Source organism: Vicugna pacos, chromosome 12 (genome assembly GCF_048564905.1).
Source record: "Vicugna pacos chromosome 12, VicPac4, whole genome shotgun sequence".
Taxonomy (NCBI): domain Eukaryota; kingdom Metazoa; phylum Chordata; class Mammalia; order Artiodactyla; family Camelidae; genus Vicugna; species Vicugna pacos.
The window spans coordinates 25,011,117-25,029,716 of NC_132998.1; the positions used below are offsets into that span (position 1 = coordinate 25,011,117).

Consider the following 18,600-nt stretch of genomic DNA (forward strand, 5'->3'; position numbering starts at 1 on the left):
AATATACACATATTCATGTATTCAGAAAATATTTAAGTCCCAGCCACTCATTAAGTCCCAGGTGATGTGCAAGGAATCACAGTGGCAAAGAAGGATGTATTTTTAAAAATAGAAAACAAAAATACAATCACATTACTGAAAGGCTTGAAAACAAAAACTCTCAAGGTCCCACTACCTTAACATAATCACATACAGTGGAGTTGTTTAAATTTATTTACAACCCTTTTTATTTTGTACCTCTTTTAACATAATCATAATCATAGTATACGTTCAGGTTTTTTTTTTTAACATCTTTATTGAACTGTAATCCAAATACCATATAATTCACCCATTTAAAGTGAATAATTTACTTTCTTCAGCAAAATAATTTTTAAAACTATAAAATGAATAATTCAGTAGTTTTTGGAATATTACATTATTAACTTTTTATTGTGATAAAAGATACATAACAAAATTTGTCATTTTAACCATTTTCAAGTGTAAATTTCAGAGGCATTAATTACATTCAAGTGTTGTGCAATCATCACCACTGTCTGTTTCTAAAACTTTTTCATCACCCCACGTAGAAGCTCTCACCCTTATGCAGTAACTCCCCGTTTCCCCCTTCCCTGAGCATTTGGCAAGCTCTAAGCTACTTTCTGTGTCTGTGAATTTGCCTATGTTATGTAAGTGGAATCATACAATGTTTGTTCTTTTGTGTCTGGCTAATTTCACTTAGGAAAATGTTTTCAAGGTTCTGCATGCAGATTTTTGTTCTGCCTTTTTTAGATAGCATATCAAATACTTTAAAAATATTTTTCCATGTTGCTACATAGCTTTCACAGTTTTTAAAAGCCATAAGCCCAGAATGATGTTTGGGATATGACACTTTTTAACTGGTTGTATTAATCAGATTCTGTAAATTCAAATGACAGAAACTCAACTCAGATTACTGACAAGTAGGGGATTGATTGACTCATGGAACAGAGAAGTGTAGAGAGTTATATCTGATTGTTAACAGGATCCAGGGACTCAGAATATGTCTTTAGGACACAGTCTTCCAGGCTTTTGGCTCTGCCCCCTCTCTGTGGCTTCATTCTCAAGGAGCCACATGTGCCAATGATGGCCACAAGCAGCTCCAGGGTTACATCCTCCTACAAGCTTGCAATCCCAGCCAGTATCTCCAGCAAGAGTCCTGGGAGTTATTCTTGTTAGATCACATGCAACCTTGAAGTCCAGAAATGGAATCATATGACCTACTCAAACCATATCAACTAAATGAGGAAGAGATGGTTCCTAAAGAGATGATGGACCAACAAACATGTATCTATCTCACTAGTATATCAAGCTCATCTGGTCGTTTAACATAAATGTTGTCAGTGAGCTGAATGAGCAATAGCACCCTGTCATTATAGAGACAAATGAGAAGTGTTTGTAATACTTTTACATAAGTCTGTGGTCATCAACCCTTTTAGCCCATTTGTGCCCAGCAGAATTAAATGCTTGCTGGCACCATGGGCACCTAGTGGTAAACCCAGAATCAAAGAGCAAAGGGATTATTAGGGAAAGAAAGAAAGGCAGAGACCACAGAAAGACATGCATATGGGTGAAGTGAAATGCCATTGCTAAATGTCTACACCATCCTCTGTACCATCTGTGCCATAAGATACCTAATCCTATTATAAATTGCTTATACTTTCCCATAAGACACAGGTACTTTTACAGTACTGCATTGGTTATATGACTGTCTGCTCTTTTTTGTTTCTAAAGGCACAACGACTCTGCAAACGTTGTGGTCAGGCATGGAGAGCTGCAACTCTTGAAGGCTGGAAACTCTATCATGACCCCAATGTTAATGGAGGTATTTTAATTTTTATTCTGAGAGTCGGGGGTATATTTAGCTCTAACTGGGAATTTTGTGAAGTATAGCTTTTGTTTTTAGAAGTTATTGAAATAAAGGGATCTCATTCTAAACTATAAACTTAATTTCTTTTACTGTTTTATAGGAACAGAATTAGAACCTGTTGAAGGGAATCCATATAGATGCATTTGGAAAATAAGTTGCTGGAGAATGGCAGAAGATGTAAGATATACTACAAGATATACTGATACTCATTTCTATTCTTAATTTACTGAAGGCCTGCTGAAGATGCTCTGAAACGTTGAGAGTACTTTAAGACTAAACTTCCTGTTTTCAAAGAACTTCTGATCTAATTGAAGATTAGGGCAGGCTTAACTACTAATCAGAATTATTCAGAGACTAAAGTACTCAGAATTAAAAACTGAAATAAGGCCAAAAAAAGAAAAAGAATATAAAAAGGATACCAAATGAATTCACAGAATAAGCATTGGGCTGGTTTCCCAAGAGAGAGAAGTGAATTGAACTCTTATTAAAGTAGGATTTGAGTTGTTAGGCATGAAAAGCAGAGGAAGGAATTCTAGGCAGGATGCCTAGGTTGGGAAAACTCAAGGGAAAGTAGATCTGCCAGGTTGGAGCAGAATGCTCATGAAAGGAAATAGAATTAGTTCTGTTATGACACGACCTCTGCATTCCTAAAAATCACTACAGCATGAAAAATTGTGCAGAAAACCCATAGGGCTTTTAGGGAAAATGGAGTTAAGAGCACAATATTCAAAAATTATCAATGATATGGAAAAAGATAAAAACTTAATAAAAAGGTAGCACAGTTTCACACTGTTAAACGGCTAGGAAATACGTAAATACTGCAGTAAATACAGCACTTTACCTTGAAAAAGAACTAAGGTGTGTTTGTGGGATTGACTGTCAGAGGGTTGCAGCTTGTGAGTTATTTACAAATGATAGGAGAAGCAAACAAAATTGTAACACTTGCTGTAGGTGGATTTAGCTTATTGACACACCTGGAGAGCTCAAGTAGTGGGTAGATGTTTGAAGTGTGTCAGTTTTTGTGTTTCTAGGTTGCTTGGTGCAGCTAGGTGTAGTTTTCTGCATTCAACTAGTGTTTCTTGGGGACCAAATTGTGCGTAAGCAAGTGGAAAGTTTGTATTATGTTAAAATTGTTTCTTGATAGATCAATTGTATTGGAACAAATTCACATTTTCAAAATAAGCATTGTAGCAGAACTGACTGTAATAGGAAAGATGACTGAAAAAGGTAAATTAAGAGTGGTCCTCAAGTGCTCCTATAAGGAATGGGAACTTTATACCACAGATAGTGGTGAACCAGCAAATCTCCTGGGCACATGACAACAGTGCTTTAAGAGGATTAACCTGACAGTGGAAAATAGGCTTAAAATTGAATGGACTAAAGGCTGAGAAACTAGTTAGGAGCCTGTCAGAATTATTCAGACACTAAGTAATAAGGGCCTGTCCTAGTTTAATATTGAGGGTAGAAAATGGAACAAATTGGTCAGCACCAGTGTTTGAAAACAGAGGGCAGAGGAGGACTGTTACATAGTGAGAATTTCTGAAGTCACTTGTTTAGATGATGAGAAAACTGGAAATGCCATTACTAGAATCCAGGAGCAAAATGGGATGATTTGATGAATATAATTAATTCTGCTTAGGAATTTGATGTAAACTGAAGCATGACAGGTTCCAAGTGCCTTTGATGTTGTTCTTAAGAGTCAGTATCAGGTAGTATTAGGTGTTTAGAAACTTTGTAGAGGAAAACACCTTCACAGATTCTATCTGGAATAAAATTTGACTGTAATAAATAATCAAAGCGCACATTAGAGTTGGATCTGCTTTTGCCCTATATTTGAAATTTAAATGTTTGACTTTTCCTGAAGGGTTCAGCATTGACTATCAAACTAAGAGGTCCTTCCTTCTTATTACCCGACTAGATCTTTTACTAAAGTTTAGAAACTGTCAGGTGAATAAAAAGTTCAGTTTAGAAGATAATGCAAAATTCTAGATTGTGAAAAAAGTTGACATACTATGAAAAACAATAGTTCAATTTTATTTATATTCATTGTATTTCAGGAACTTTTTAATAGATATGAGAGAGCAATTTATGCAGCTCTAAGTGGGAATCTCAAGCAGGTATGCAATCTATTTTAATTTTTTTTTCCTATGAAATGAAATCAGGTATATAAAATATTCTAATATAGTAACCATATATAATTGTGTCAGCTTAAGCTACTTTCTAAGAATAACAATGATAGAGATAATCATGAAATAGTGACTTGAGCTGCTTAATTTGATGTATCTCATATACCAAATGATGTTTTAATACACAAAATCAGACTTCAGTTTCTAAGAATTGTAAATTTAACTGCAATACACATTTATTGATGACTTACGGTACCCATAGCTTCATCCAGGAGTGTACTGCAAAGTCACAGTGACTGGATTGTTTTACATACATGTGTGCTTCTTACAACTCCTCCCACTCCTACATTTTATAGGTGTTGTGAGGGATGTTATAATTAGTTGAAGCAGCACCTTACGTCAGCATGAAAAATTTATGCTGTTTTGAACTCATGATGGAAAAAAATCTTAATAGTTTAAACTTCTTTGAAGATGTGGTTTGGAGGGTGGAGTGGGGAGGTTATTTGGTGTGATACTTTACAATCTGTAGTGTTTTATGTCATTATGGTGGCTTTGTAGTCCGTATCAATGGGTGCATGCAACTGCTTTTCTTTTTATTTTGGTGACTGTGTCTCCATGTTTCTGTTTTGCAATGGGGGGAAGCTGCTTCCTGTCTGTGACACCTGGGAAGACACAGTGTGGGCTTACTTTCGGGTGATGGTGGACAGTCTGGTAGAACAGGAGATCCGGACATCAGTAATGACTCTGGATGAAACTGAAGAACTCCCTAGAGAATATTTGGAAGCAAAGTGAGTTGATTGGTTTGTTTTCCATTATGAGGATTTGTAGTGTGTTCTGTGAAGCTTCATTTTGTATCCCTTGTTCATATTATTAATGTTATTTTATCCCTTGTTCTTTCTTTCAAAGTTGGACCTTAGAAAAGGTTTTTGAAGAACTTCAAGCTACTGATAAAAAGGTAAATATTAATATTTTAGGATAACTGGAATAGGAAACAAAATGTTACATTGTTGTGCACTGTAGCTGAAAGGCAATAAAGTATGTGAAATCTTGTTATATTCTCTTTCTTTCTTCACCTCTTATTCAAATGAGAGATATTCTTTAAAAGGAAAACACTAAATTGCATATTTAAATGATACATCATTTCTGTTTCTTTGGTTTAGGATTGGTTTCATCTAAATATAATGTATGCACGCAAGCTAATTTATACCTTTCCTTTTGAAAAATTAAAATATATAGTGGGAAATTAGTAAGACTTTCTTTTCCTAGATCTCAAAATAATCTAATTTTTTAAACTAGTGTTCTATGAAAATTTTGTAAATAACCAAAGTATATACTTTTAACAAAAGTATATACTCCCCTGGCAACTTACTCTTTTTAATAGGTATATAATGTTCAATACAGTGATGTATCCTTATTTTTAGTCTTTCCTCTTTTGGTGATATTTGGGTTGTTTCTAGCACTGTAGTGAACATTCTTGTTGATGCTTATCTACTAGTCCTGTTTCTTTAGGATAAGTTTCCTGAAAGCAGGGTTGCTAAGTTAAAGGGTATATGTATATTTAAGTTAATTCCCTGTTGTAGTAGTTAATTCATACTCCTACATGTGATTTATTAATGTGGGCATTTCCCTGCATTCTCACCAGTTCCTAAAGTCACATTTTTAATTTTTGCCAGTCCATCAGATTAGGTGGGAAACAGGAGCTCACTGTTCTTACATTTCCTTGTCTATTTATAAGGCTGAGCAAGTTTTCTTATGTTTATTGACCATTTGAATTTCCTCTTTCGATCTTTCATCTATTTTTCTGTGGATTTTATCTTTTCCTTATTGTATAAGAGCTCCTTGTATAGTAAAGAAATTAATGCTTTCTTTACCAAGTGTTTTTTACCAATCTGTTATTTTGGAGATTCCAGTGAATTAAAATAAAACAAGAAAGACAAGGAATAGATATCAATATTAGAAACAGGGGAACATTTATTTATATATGTGATAAAAATATAAGCCTAGAAATTCATGACTCAGTAAGTTAACTAGAATTAATAGAATTTTTAAAGTATCTAAATGTAAGACAAAGTTACAAAACAAACATAGCCTTTCTGTACATGTTCAGCTAGGTAGAAAAGGATTTAGCTCCCCCAAAAAGTCCCATTTGAATTACTGACCAAAAACTATTAGATGCCTAGGAATAAAGTTAACCAAAAATTTGAGGACCTCCATAAAGAGAACTATAGAATCTTACTGAAAGACACAAATAAATAGATAAACCACATTCCTGGATGAGATGATTTGATGTTAAGTATCAGTCATTCCAAAATTAACATAGAAACCTAATGCTTTGGGGGTATTATTTCTCAACAGAAAATTTCCAAGTAGAAGAATAAGTGAGAAGCAAGAAAATTTGGAAAAGAACAGTAGTTATGGGTTACTTGTCTTACTCAATAATAAAACAATATAAAGATACAACAAAACATTATGGAATTGGCACAGGAATAAATAGATCACTAGAACCAAAAGTTTGTATTAGATCCAAGTATTTATGAGAACTTAATAGATGACAGAGATGATCTTTCAAAGGAAAAGGGATGATTTATTTACATACACGGTATGGGCATAATTGACTTTCCATCTGGAAGAAAACAAAGCTAGATCTCTACTTCATGCCATATTTAAAATCAATTCCAGATGTAGCAAATATTTGAATGTAAAAAAGAATAAAGGCTGAAAGAAAATGTAGACAACTAAATAAAAATTAAAATATGTTTGACAAAAATATGTGAATTATTTGCTTCCAAAAAAATCCAACAGCAGATAACTGGTAAGTGGTTTTTTCTGCTCTGTGCCTAATTACTATTTTGATCGGTTTTGTTATTCTTAGTACCATTTGCAGAAGTGAATACCCAAAGAATGCTTTCAAGAACCACTGTTTATGTTGAAGGAAATCTTATTGTTTATTTTGCTTAGGTCACATGTGCCCTTCTTTTCTGGTTCACCATGGACTGCCAGGGAAAACAGTAGTAAAATATAAAAAAATAAGTAAAAGTTTTATAACATTCACAGAAATTAAAGTGTTTTACCACAGTTCTCTGCTTTCAAAGAGAATGTTCGACCTTCAGTATATATTCCAAGGGCAATATCCTTGGAATATTTTATTTTTGTCTCAAGACCCTTCATTTCCAGTTTTTTCTTTATATATGTTCCTTCAAAAGTTGGCGTCTTTAGCTTACCAATCAGTACATACTACACAATGACCATAGTAGATTTACAGAAAATGTAAAAATTTTTTCAGAGAGTTCTGGAGGAGAATCAAGAACATTATCATACAGTTCAAAAATTCCTTATCCTGGGAGACATTGATGGTAAGATATATTTTATTTTACTTTGTATGAGTTCTTTTTTCTTACAGTAAATTTGTAAAAAGCTATCAAAACAATGCATATGACTTGCCACGTCTTGTAATTATGAATATCAGCCTATTTGAATGCAGCTATTTACTTAATAGTCAGTGAGTCTGAATTGACAGTGCTATAGGAATACAGTAAATGTCCTTGGGAAGTGTTTATATCTCTTTGATTTTTATACCTTTCATTGAATCTTTGCTTTGCTGACTTATAGGTTTGATGGATGAATTTAGCAAATGGCTCTCCAAAAGCAGAAACAATCTACCTGGACACCTCCTCCGCTTCATGACTCACCTCATTTTGTTTTTCCGCACTCTGGGACTACAGACCAAAGTAAATAAAAATGAGCCATATACCCTCTGCAAGGCTGATGCTGTACACCTGTCATCATGAAAATATGCTACGTTTTTGCTGTTATTTTCTAGAAACAGTAATAAGGGTGCATATAATCTCATGGTCACTCAGTGATAACTCAACTGTGGGTGACCTGTTAGGGTTCTAATCTGGGGCTCCAGAGTGCTGTTGGTTACCTGGTTTTTGGACAGTTTGTAACTTTTAACTCTCATCAGTACCCAAATCTAAATCAACCAGCTGAGCTAACTGAACCAGAATGAGTTCTCTGTGAGATTTTAAACCTTTGTTTTCTTTTTTTTTTTTTCTCCTGTCTTAAATAATTGGTAACTTTTGGTCAGAATACATGTAGAAAGCAGAATGATACAGGAGTTGAATGCTTGGGTTTTGGACTAAGAATCCTGACCTCACATTCTTACTCAGCAGCTCCTAGCTGCATAATTCTAGGTAAATAAAACCTTCGTAGGTCTTAATTTCTTCCTCTGTAAAATGTGAACATAATAGTAACTACTCATAGAGAGTTATGGTAAGGTTAAATCAGGCAATACATGAACTTTGCTAAGCACTTAGCCTGGCATGTAGTTACTGTTCAGTAGATATTAAAAACCATTAAATCATTATAGCAGAATTTTTATTGGGTATATTGCTGGTGCACATAAGCAGTTGTTTTATCATTTAATTATGTCTTTTTTTTCCTGTGAAGGAAGAAGTTTCTATTGAAGTTTTAAAGACATACATACAGGTAAACTTGAGAATCCATAATTTGATTCTTTTTTCCTTACCATTTTAATGAAAACAAAAATCAGAATGATAATATCCAGTGGCAGGAAAGTCATCAAACTCCATAAGAGATCTTTTAAATATCATAAGTACTTTCTCTTGGAATTTAAAATTAATTCTGTTTAGCAGCACAAAGCTGTGTCCGTATGAATCTCTCCTGAATATGTTTGAAATTTTAAAGTGAACTTTTTCAAAAGTACTGCTGATCCTAAAACTTGTTTTATTATTGACACACTTTGATCCTTTTCTGTTTTTTAGCTTTTAATAAATGAGAAACATACAAATCTCATAGCATTTTATACCTGTCATTTGCCTCAAGACCTGGCTGTTGCTCAATATGCATTATTTTTGGAAGGTGTTACAGAATTTGAACAGCGCCACCAATGCCTGGAGCTGGCTAAAGAAGCAGGTAAAAATGGTTGAGAATTTTATCTGTTGGTCTTTGTAGGCAGGTATCATTTTGGCTCTAGTAACATTTATCCTTCTAGTTTTAATTTTTTTTTTTTTGAGAAGGGAAAAAGGAAGAATGAGATGTTCAATGAAATTCTGTTTTAGGAATGAAATAACTTACACTGTAACTCGTGTAAAATATCCTTTAATTTTGGCATTTTTTAAGTAATGTGTTTCATATTTTATATGTTACATTTTTAAAGAATTGTCCCAAATTTACCAAATCTTTGTGACTGTTTAGAGAATATTAGTGCGAGTGATTAATTTTTGTTTTTCTCTCTTCAAAAAATTCTTTAGATTTGGATATTGCAACTATAACAAAAACCGTAGTTGAGAATATTCGAAAGAAAGATAATGGTGAATTCAGTCATCATGACCTGGCCCCAGCCCTAGATACTGGCACTACTGAGGTAGTTTGAGGGGTGGGGGAGGTGTGGTATGTAACTCCTAATAATCCCTCATGTTGTGGTTTTGTGAACTTCTATCTTAAAATACTCTGGCTTCTTTCCTTTTTTAAGAATTTTTCTTTGTCAGCCAAGCTGTAAAAGTTGGCAGCAAACTTACGGTCTTATGTAAAGTTTTGCGTTAAAGGAAGCTTCTTTAATAGAAAAGACCTGAGCATTGGATTTTTGCTCATTAGATTGTTCTAGATACCTGATCAATCACTAACTTTTATGTAGCTTACTTATTCCTGTTTTCAGAGAATAGAAAGTTTTATCTAGGAAAGAAAAAAACTTTAGAGGAGCACTTAAAGGAATCACATGATTAAGTTGGTGGGACATCGAATATATAATTCCAGATTCACAGTCCAGTAAGTTTTTTCTATAATTTAACAGAGAGCTATTAAACGTGAAAATAAACTAGGAAAAGCTATATTCTTTCACAATTTTGTAACTTGAGTGAAAATATTCACTAGAAGTACAGATGTAAGTTAACTCTACTAATTTGCAGAGTATCTTAGAAAAAAACAAAACTGACTTTTATTTTTTTCCAATTAAATGAATAGGAGGACCGTTTAAAAATTGATGTAATTGACTGGTTGGTATTTGACCCAGCACAGAGGGCAGAAGCACTAAAACAAGGCAATGCGATAATGAGGAAATTCTTGGGTATGCTGAATTTTTATATTCTTTTTAAAAGTTTTTGTTTTGTTCTTGAACTTTGTTTTTTTTTTTAACCCTTTCAGTAGGATAAGATATGAAACAGCCACTCATATATTAAACATGGTATTATGAAACGAAACATATTTAACAGTGAATTTTCATGTCCTCAATTTTGCATATAATCTCAAGGCTTTGAAAAATGTAATTGCTTTTTTTTAAGACACAGAAAAGTATGTACAGGTAAGTGCATTTAATGAATCCTTTTGTGACTGTCACACTGAAATAAGTAAAAAGCCCAGCCCTTAGGTAGAAAGATCACCCAGACCTTTAACAGAAGTACCTTGGAACCTGAAATGGTTACAGCTCAATGTGAAAGTTGCAAACCAATAATTTGACTCCTTTAGAAACCATTACACAGAAATCCATGTATTTTGAAAAGTTGTATATCTTTTTTACAGCATTAAAAAAGCACGAAGCTGCAAAAGAAGTATTTGTGAAAATTCCTCAGGATTCAATAGCAGAAATCTATAACCAGTGGGAGGAACAAGGAATGGAAAGCCCACTTCCTGCCGAAGATGATAACGCTATCCGAGAACATTTGTGCATCAGAGCTTACTTGGTGAGACTGCAAAGAAAACCACAAGTGTGCCTTTCCTTATGATGAGTTTTCTGATTCACTCAGAGTTTTAACTGTTTTTCCTGACGTGGTGGTTGGCTCATTATCGTACCTCCATTGTGCTGTGGTACTGAACTAGACATATCCACAAGGACTTTGCAGTCATGACCTGGTCCTCATTGGCATAAGCCTCTAATCAGTGCTGACCGATCAAGAACGTCTCACATGGTAGATAGTAAAACATGTTTTCTTAAGATTCTCTGAAAGCTTATCTCAACTTTCACGTTTATGCTTTTGGCAATAGCTGAGAAAAGCAAGATAATCTATATTATGACTAAAATAAAAACATATTCATTCAAAATTCAACAATGAAATGATTACATTGGGCTGGGTTCTAGGACTAAGTCTGGATGGCTTTCTATCCTTGCCCTCTAGAATCTAACGGGCTAGTCAGGAAGACAGACAGGTAAACATGAGAACATCACAAACAAAACACTTATTCACCATGATTTTTCTTTTTTTGGCGTAAAAAAGAAATGTTAAACAATTTTATTTCTTGATGCTGCAAAATTATTTCTAAGAACCAAATTTTTAAAAGCTTTGATGAACATATGTGAAAAGTTTTCTTTTTTTGTATTTTTCTATTTTTATTTTACATTTTAGGAAGCCCATGAAACCTTTAATGAGTGGTTTAAGCATATGAATTCAGCTCCACAAAAACCTACTTTGATACCTCAAGCAACTTTTACTGAGAAAGTGGCTCATGAACACAAAGAAAAGAGATATGAAGTAAGTTGAATATAGATGAGACATGTCTATTGCATCTTGAAAATACATGTCATATATTTAAAGAGATCCTGACAACTGAACTTACTTGCAAAATGGAAACAGACTCAGACTTAGAGAATAAGCTTGTGGTTGCCTGGGGCTGGGGGACGGGGGGATAAATTGGGAGTTAGAGATTTTCAGATACTAACTGATTTATATAGAAGAGAGAAGTAAGTTCATGCTGTATAGCACAGGGAACTATATTCGCTATCTTGTAGTAACTCAGTTGTGAAAAAGAATATGAAAATGAACATGTGCATGTTCATGTATGACTGAAGCACTATGCTGTACATCAGAAGTTGACACAACATTGTAAACTGACTATACTTCAATGAAAGTATATATATACAGAAAAATATTTAAAGCAATCCTTTCCTCAGCAGTTATATTCCTATTATAACAGGTGATCGTCCTTATTACTGTTCTGCTTTGAAAAAAGCCATCTGTTTGGTTTCACTTCTGTAGATAATTAACCAAACATGAAACATACCTTCAGGTGACAGTAGTGTTCATTTACATAGTTAATAATTTAGTGTTTTATTTAACTGCAGTCTGTTGATGTGTATTATATATTTGGCTCACTGAATGTCAGCTCTTTAGAATGATATTCCATATATGTATATTCCTGTCTGTACTTTATAAATGTATATTTATTGGTTTCAGTCCGTTATATATCTGACTTGTGTTTGTTTTGCAGATGGATTATGGTATTTGGAAAGGGCATTTGGATGCCCTAACGGCTGATGTCAAGGAGAAAATGTACAATGTCTTGTTGTTTGTTGATGGAGGGTGGATGGTGGATGTTAGAGAGGTAAGCTGTGTGCACTGTTTATAGCTAAAAACACAAACAAACTATGTCTTTTAAAAGTTATTTTCTGAGTAGGAGCATCTGCAGATCTTGTATAACCTTGGTACTCATAACTGAACATCCCATAATTTAAGCTTAAGCTGAAATACTAGCTAGGGAATATAAGAACGTTTGGCTCTTGTGTAAACTATTTCTTCATATTTAATGTTTGCTCAGGATACTAAAGTCTAATTTTTTTAAATTCTGGACCTAAAAATGTAATTATACACGTATTCAACTCAATTTACAGATATGAAGATAAATCTAGTGTAGTATGAGTTAGAGATATATAAGGCAATCGCTCTCACTTCTGAGCTGTCCATTTAAATGACCTGGAGAACTTTTCAAAAATACTGGGTTCCGCTAGCAATTACCAGTGGGGAGGGGGAGGGAGGGACAATATAGGGGTGGGTGAGTTTGAGGTACAAACTATTGAGTGTAAGACATGCTCAAGGACATAGTGTACAACACAGGGAATATAGCCAGTATTTTGTAAATGGAGTGTAACCTTTAAAAATTGTGCTGTAAATAAAAAAAACCTTTTGAAGAGTCCCCAAAACACATGAAAATTAAATGCAGTATGTGGTCCTAAACTGGATCCTCCACTGAGGAAGAAGATGCTATAATGGACACTCTTGAGTCAGTGAGTATTACATCAGTGTTAAATTTCCTGAAATAGTGAACAGCATTGTGATTATATATTAGAAAAAAATCTCTTTATTTAGAAATAAACACTGAAGCATTTAGAGATAAGGAAACATGATGTATGCAGCCTGACTTCAAAGGGTGAAAAAAATGTGTGTTTATAGACACACACACGGGTGCAGATCATAAAACTAACAGGGCAAAGACTGAACAAAGCAGGGTACAGTGTATTGAGATATTCTTTATAGTATTGTAATTTAATTGGTTTGAAATTATTTCCAAATAAAATATATTTTTAAATACAAAACAAAACACTGGGTTCCACCCCCAGAGGTTCTGATTTAATTGGTCTGAGGTAGGACTAGACTTTTTTTAAATAATCTGAAGAGGTTTAACATGTAGCCTGGCTTGAGAACCAGTTACAGAAGTACTGAATGCCATAAGAAAGGCATAGAGGAGGCATTTTGTGAGCTCAGGAAAAGAAGAGGTTGCTTCTGCCTGGAAGAGATCTGGACAGGATGCCTGAATGGTATAGCATTTGACTGAACCTTGAACAAAGGGGTAGAATTTGGATGAGCTGAGGTAGGGGAAAGGAAGGATACTTACTGCAGGCGATAATCATGTGAGGGAAAGACACTGAGGCCTGCTCCTGGGGCAGAAACAGAACAGTGAGTAACTCAACTGTACCTCCGCAGACCGATGCTCTGTCCAAGGATTGTAAATGCCAGGTTCTTGGATAATAGGTTTGTTATTTTGAACAGAAAAAACCATAGGAGTGTTGTTGGTATCTTTCCTTCTCCCATTCCCTGAATCCTAATATAGTTGCCTCCTTTTTTTGGTTTTGTTTTAGTTTTTCCTACTATATTTTTCTAGCTCCTCTGGCTTCCTTTTCTGACCAGAAGCAAAAACATTAGAGACAGAAGACTAGATTTGAGCCCCTGTTTGCTACTATTCCTTATACAGTAATTATCTTAAATTCTCCACTTCTTATATTAAAAGCTGACTTCATAAAAAGTTTTGAACTTTAGCAGATTCCTTATGCTAAAGTTGTCTCTTCTGATTCATGCTGGTTCTCATGAAGATAAAATTTCAGTGTTGTGAAATGCTAATTAAATGGTATTTAAATTTTGAGAAGACTTGGTGCCTTATATTTATACATAAACCTTTGTTATTCTCAGTATTAATCTTAGTAGATTGGACAGTGAAAGCCACAGAACAGTTTGGACTATTATAAAAATGGAGTTGGAATGGAAGGCAATGAATGATACCATTTTTTAAAATCAGACATTCAAAAATCAATATTCAGTCTCAATGACTCCTTCAAATCTAATCTAGACAAGAGGAGATTTCTTGAACAATCAGATGATAAGTAATGATATTTTGAATCACCTTGGTTGAGTTTAGCTTAATACTCTTACATATTCAGCGAAGCGAGAAATTACTCAGGGCTCTTGCCGGCACATGCATCACTCCTATAAGAATTATCTCTTACACAGATAGATTGCAGGCCAGATGCACATGACCTGTAGAATGGAGCACCAGTTAGATTTCAGCACCCACTGACTCACAGCACCATTGTGCAAGGCACAACTGTTCAACAAAGCCATGGCCTTATATGCTAATCCCTACATCTGCACCTCACTTTTTACATAACTGCAGAATGGTCGGAGACTAGTGGCACACAGACCACACAGGGGAGCAGGCAGGTCAGATTTGCCTACTTTTTGCCATCTCCACCTCTACCACATTCAGTTGAAGCCTCAGCTGTCTTTCCCTTGCTTCTACTCTTTCTTATACAGTCTACTTCTCATATAGATCAGCTAGTAATCCTTTTAAAATGAAAGAGATGTCACTCTCCTACTTAGAACCTGATGGCTACTCATTACACTTTGAATAAAACCGAAAGTTTTTTACTTGACTGCCAAGAACACATGTACCCTGGACCTTGGCTGCTTTCCCAATCTTGTATCCCACTGCTCTCCCTCACTATAATCTTTTTTTGTTTATATATTTAGAGGATTTTTCAAACCTTTTGTTCATTCAGTTGAGAAAAATATAGGTTGTAGCAGAGCAGTTTATTCCCCTTTCCTTGTGGCAAATTGCTGGGCCCATCATGGATGATTCTGGATGGTTGATAGCAGCCAGTCTGCTGGTAAGGGAATCTGTTCACAGTCAGCAGAAGAGATGACACCCTGATATTTGGCAGCAACAGGATTTAGGAGGGGCAGGTGCCAGAATCCAGCCTGTGAGATGAGTGCATCAGTAAGCCTGCGGTTACTTTCAGGTATTAAAGAGCCTAGGATCTGGGGGTACTTTTCTTCTTTAGCGTAGGGAGAAAAAGTGCATTGGAGCACATTTGGAATGGCCCAGGAAGAAGTGGTCCTCTCATTCTCAATGGCTCCAAGTAGGAATCACTAATATGAATTATGATTAAGACCTTGAGGTGTTTTAAATCCACCTCTGAAAGTAGTGAGTGCCTATTTGAGAAAAGAAATGAAGGTCCTTTTCCTTTTAAAGCTAACAAAATGCAAAGCATGCATTTTACTATTTGCTTCTCTGTATCCATAACTCAAAACAGGACAAAAAGGTTGATAGTAACTTTTCCTGTGTGTGGAAACCTGACCTGTGACACTAAGTTGTAATGGTTACTCCTTGATATAATTTCCAGGTTACATTGTGTTGCTTCATACCTTCACTTATATCTACCGTGAAAAATGTTTTAGCAATTTAATATTATAGCCTCTCATACGAAGAAATTTTTAGTGATTAATATAATTGTCATAAGAAAAAATTTTTTTAAATTCATTAGGTATCTTATTAGGCTTTTAAAAGAGCCAGTTACTATTTTAGTTTGTCCTGTTTTTGTTTTGTTTTACACTATGAGTACTATGGATTTCCTTCCAGCTTTTAAGATTATTTCAGAAATTTTATTGTGGTTGGGTACCTTTTTATTATTTTAATTAATTATTTTAGTTTTCAACTTTGTTGTAAGAAAATGCAGTGGGCATAAAAGGGCTGTTCTTTTTTCTGCACTCTTAGTGTCCCACAAAACCTTTTAGAAAGATCCATGTATACTTAGAAAGAAATGCTCTTTGTTTTCTCTGCAGTAAGTTTTCCTCATGTATCTGTTAGCTGTCTCATTCATTGAATTATTCAGATCTTTAGAATCTTCCAGTTTTTCTATTTTTAAAAAATTATACAAAAGCATCTTAAATTCATTCTTTGTTTAAAAAACGAAACATTTGCAGTGAAGTTGTCATCCCTGCACACCTCTCCCCTCAGCCTGAGCCTTTTTCCCAGCAGGAATGACTGCTATGGATCTGGAATGTCCTCATAGACTTCCCAATATCTGTCTGTATTTCCATCTGTATATAATCAGGGGAGTGGTGAATATTTTCTGTTCTGATTTTTGTTCTGGTCTCTAACTCTTTTCCTTTTATGCATGTTTTTATTCAAGACATAGTAAATACAGGTTCAGAAGCATTTTGTTTTCATTAACAGACTTATAGCTCCTCTGAAGTATATTTTGTTCATCTTTGTGTTTTTTTTTTTTTTGCCAAAAACTCATGTCTACTAGATACCATGATTGAAACCCTGCCTTGTTTTATTTTTAATGGGCATGATAAGATTTATAGAAACTGTTTAGCTTCTACCTGTTGCATTTTGATTTGATTCATTGACTTTTTTGTAAGAGTATTTAGCTTACTGTTATTAAAATGACTACTTGATGTCTGTCTGTAGGATGCTGAGGAAGACCATGAAAGGACACATCAAATGGCTTTACTGAGAAAGCTCTGTCTGCCAATGTTGTGTTTTCTGCTCCACACCATATTGCATAGTACTGGTCAGTATCAGGAATGCCTGCAGTTAGCAGATATGGTATCCTCTGAGCGCCACAAGCTGTATCTGGTAAGTTCTAGAGCATTTGCACTTTTACATTTTAGTGATTTGGTAAACTCTGTAGTAATATTTAACTTTGTGAGATGTGTTTATATTTTTTTAGCTGTTCTTAGATTTAATGGTCCAATTTTAATGTTTGCGCCTTTTTATCTAAAATGTGTATACATTTCTGAGCAGTTAGAAGTATATAGACTGGCTCAGAAAAATAGGTTTGAAGTTCCTGAGCTGTGCTAATATACTGGCCCTTGGCTACATAAGTCTTAAAGAGGAGTTTCTTCTGGTATTAAGCTAATCAGGTTGATTAGATGGCTATAAATTCACATTCTTCCTTTTTCTAATTCTTAACTCTTTTCTCTCATTTTAAAAAATCAGGTATTTTCTAAGGAAGAACTAAGGAAATTGCTACAGAAGTTAAGGGAATCCTCTTTAATGCTCCTAGACCAGGGACTTGATCCACTAGGATATGAAATCATCCAGTCTTTGTAATCTCAATAATTTCCATGATAAATGGAGTTTTTTTGTAAAATACATGTATTTGTAATTAGTGGGTTTTTTTTTTCTTTTGCATTATCATGGGGAAAATATTTGTAAAATTCAGACATTTGAATTTTGTACTTTTAAGAATACTGTGGTGACACTTTGAAAACTTAATGTATTATATCACTATTTCCCTGTTTATTAATAAAATCATATAAAAATTTAAAATTTCTACTCTTACAAACTCCAGGATTGTCTCTGTATTGTGTAATAAGAAATGATGTTTCCTATTATCCTACTTTTCCCCTGTGATCATAAGGACTGTGTTATCTTAAAATTATAAACAGGATGGAAAACAGATGAATTTTTAAGCTGGGTTTGTAATTCCTCATAAAATTTAGTATTTTTAAAATATCACACTGAGTTAGATGAACATAGGAAAAATGTTTTCTAAAGATTGTTTTCTTTATTTTGAAGACATTTCTAGTTTATTAGCTCTCATTCAACAAATCTGCTCCAAAATAAGTTGGGAGCATGTAAAGACTTAACATAGTGTCTGGCACACAGCACTGAATAAACTGGGAATACAAAATGAGTAAGATCTAATCCAGCCCTTGTAGTCTGGGAAATGCAATAAATATATTTTTTTAAATGCCATTAAAAATACAAGTAATCTGTTGGCAGAGTATAAATTAAGAGTATGGGATTAACAGATACAAACTACTATACATAAAACAGATAAACAAGAACATACTATATAGTACAGGGAACTATGTTCAATATCTTACAATAACCTATAATGGAATATAATCTGAAAAAAATACATACATATATATATATATATATATATATATATATATATATATAAAACCAAATCACTTTTCTGTACACCTGAAACTAACACAGTATTGTAAATCAACTATACTTCAATTTTTAAAATGAGAAAAGTCAGCCAGCTTCCTAATGAAGCTAAGGGAAAAAGAAGTACAAGTAAGCTGAGCAGGAGGAAACTATTTCTAGTTAAAAGGTTTCTGAGGAAGTAGCATTTGAGCTGGGGTTTGAGTAATGCACTGAATTTGGATAGACAGAGAAAGCACAAAAGTGAGGCACTGAAGATTAGGAAATTGGTCTGGGCAAGGCCTACAAATGGTAAATGCTTGTTTATGAATCAGCAAATATACCAAACTGACTCGAGTG

General features: G+C 34.3%; 1 protein-coding gene across 1 annotated transcript in view; it reads left to right on the forward strand.

The window, feature by feature from the left end:
- NUP107 (nucleoporin 107) overlaps positions 1–17,652 on the forward strand; it is a 36,883-nt gene extending 19,231 nt beyond the window's left edge. The window contains exons 13-28 of the mRNA XM_006205844.3: positions 1,750–1,840; positions 1,986–2,062; positions 3,943–4,002; positions 4,654–4,799; positions 4,918–4,966; positions 7,295–7,364; positions 7,621–7,739; positions 8,461–8,499; positions 8,796–8,946; positions 9,285–9,397; positions 9,994–10,096; positions 10,549–10,709; positions 11,370–11,495; positions 12,232–12,345; positions 16,768–16,935; positions 17,299–17,652. Of these exons, the coding sequence (XP_006205906.1) occupies positions 1,750–1,840; positions 1,986–2,062; positions 3,943–4,002; positions 4,654–4,799; positions 4,918–4,966; positions 7,295–7,364; positions 7,621–7,739; positions 8,461–8,499; positions 8,796–8,946; positions 9,285–9,397; positions 9,994–10,096; positions 10,549–10,709; positions 11,370–11,495; positions 12,232–12,345; positions 16,768–16,935; positions 17,299–17,412 (1,701 nt within the window). The 3' untranslated portion in view covers positions 17,413–17,652. The remainder of the gene's footprint in view (positions 1–1,749; positions 1,841–1,985; positions 2,063–3,942; positions 4,003–4,653; positions 4,800–4,917; positions 4,967–7,294; positions 7,365–7,620; positions 7,740–8,460; positions 8,500–8,795; positions 8,947–9,284; positions 9,398–9,993; positions 10,097–10,548; positions 10,710–11,369; positions 11,496–12,231; positions 12,346–16,767; positions 16,936–17,298) is intronic.
- The last annotated feature ends 948 nt before the right edge of the window (positions 17,653–18,600 follow it).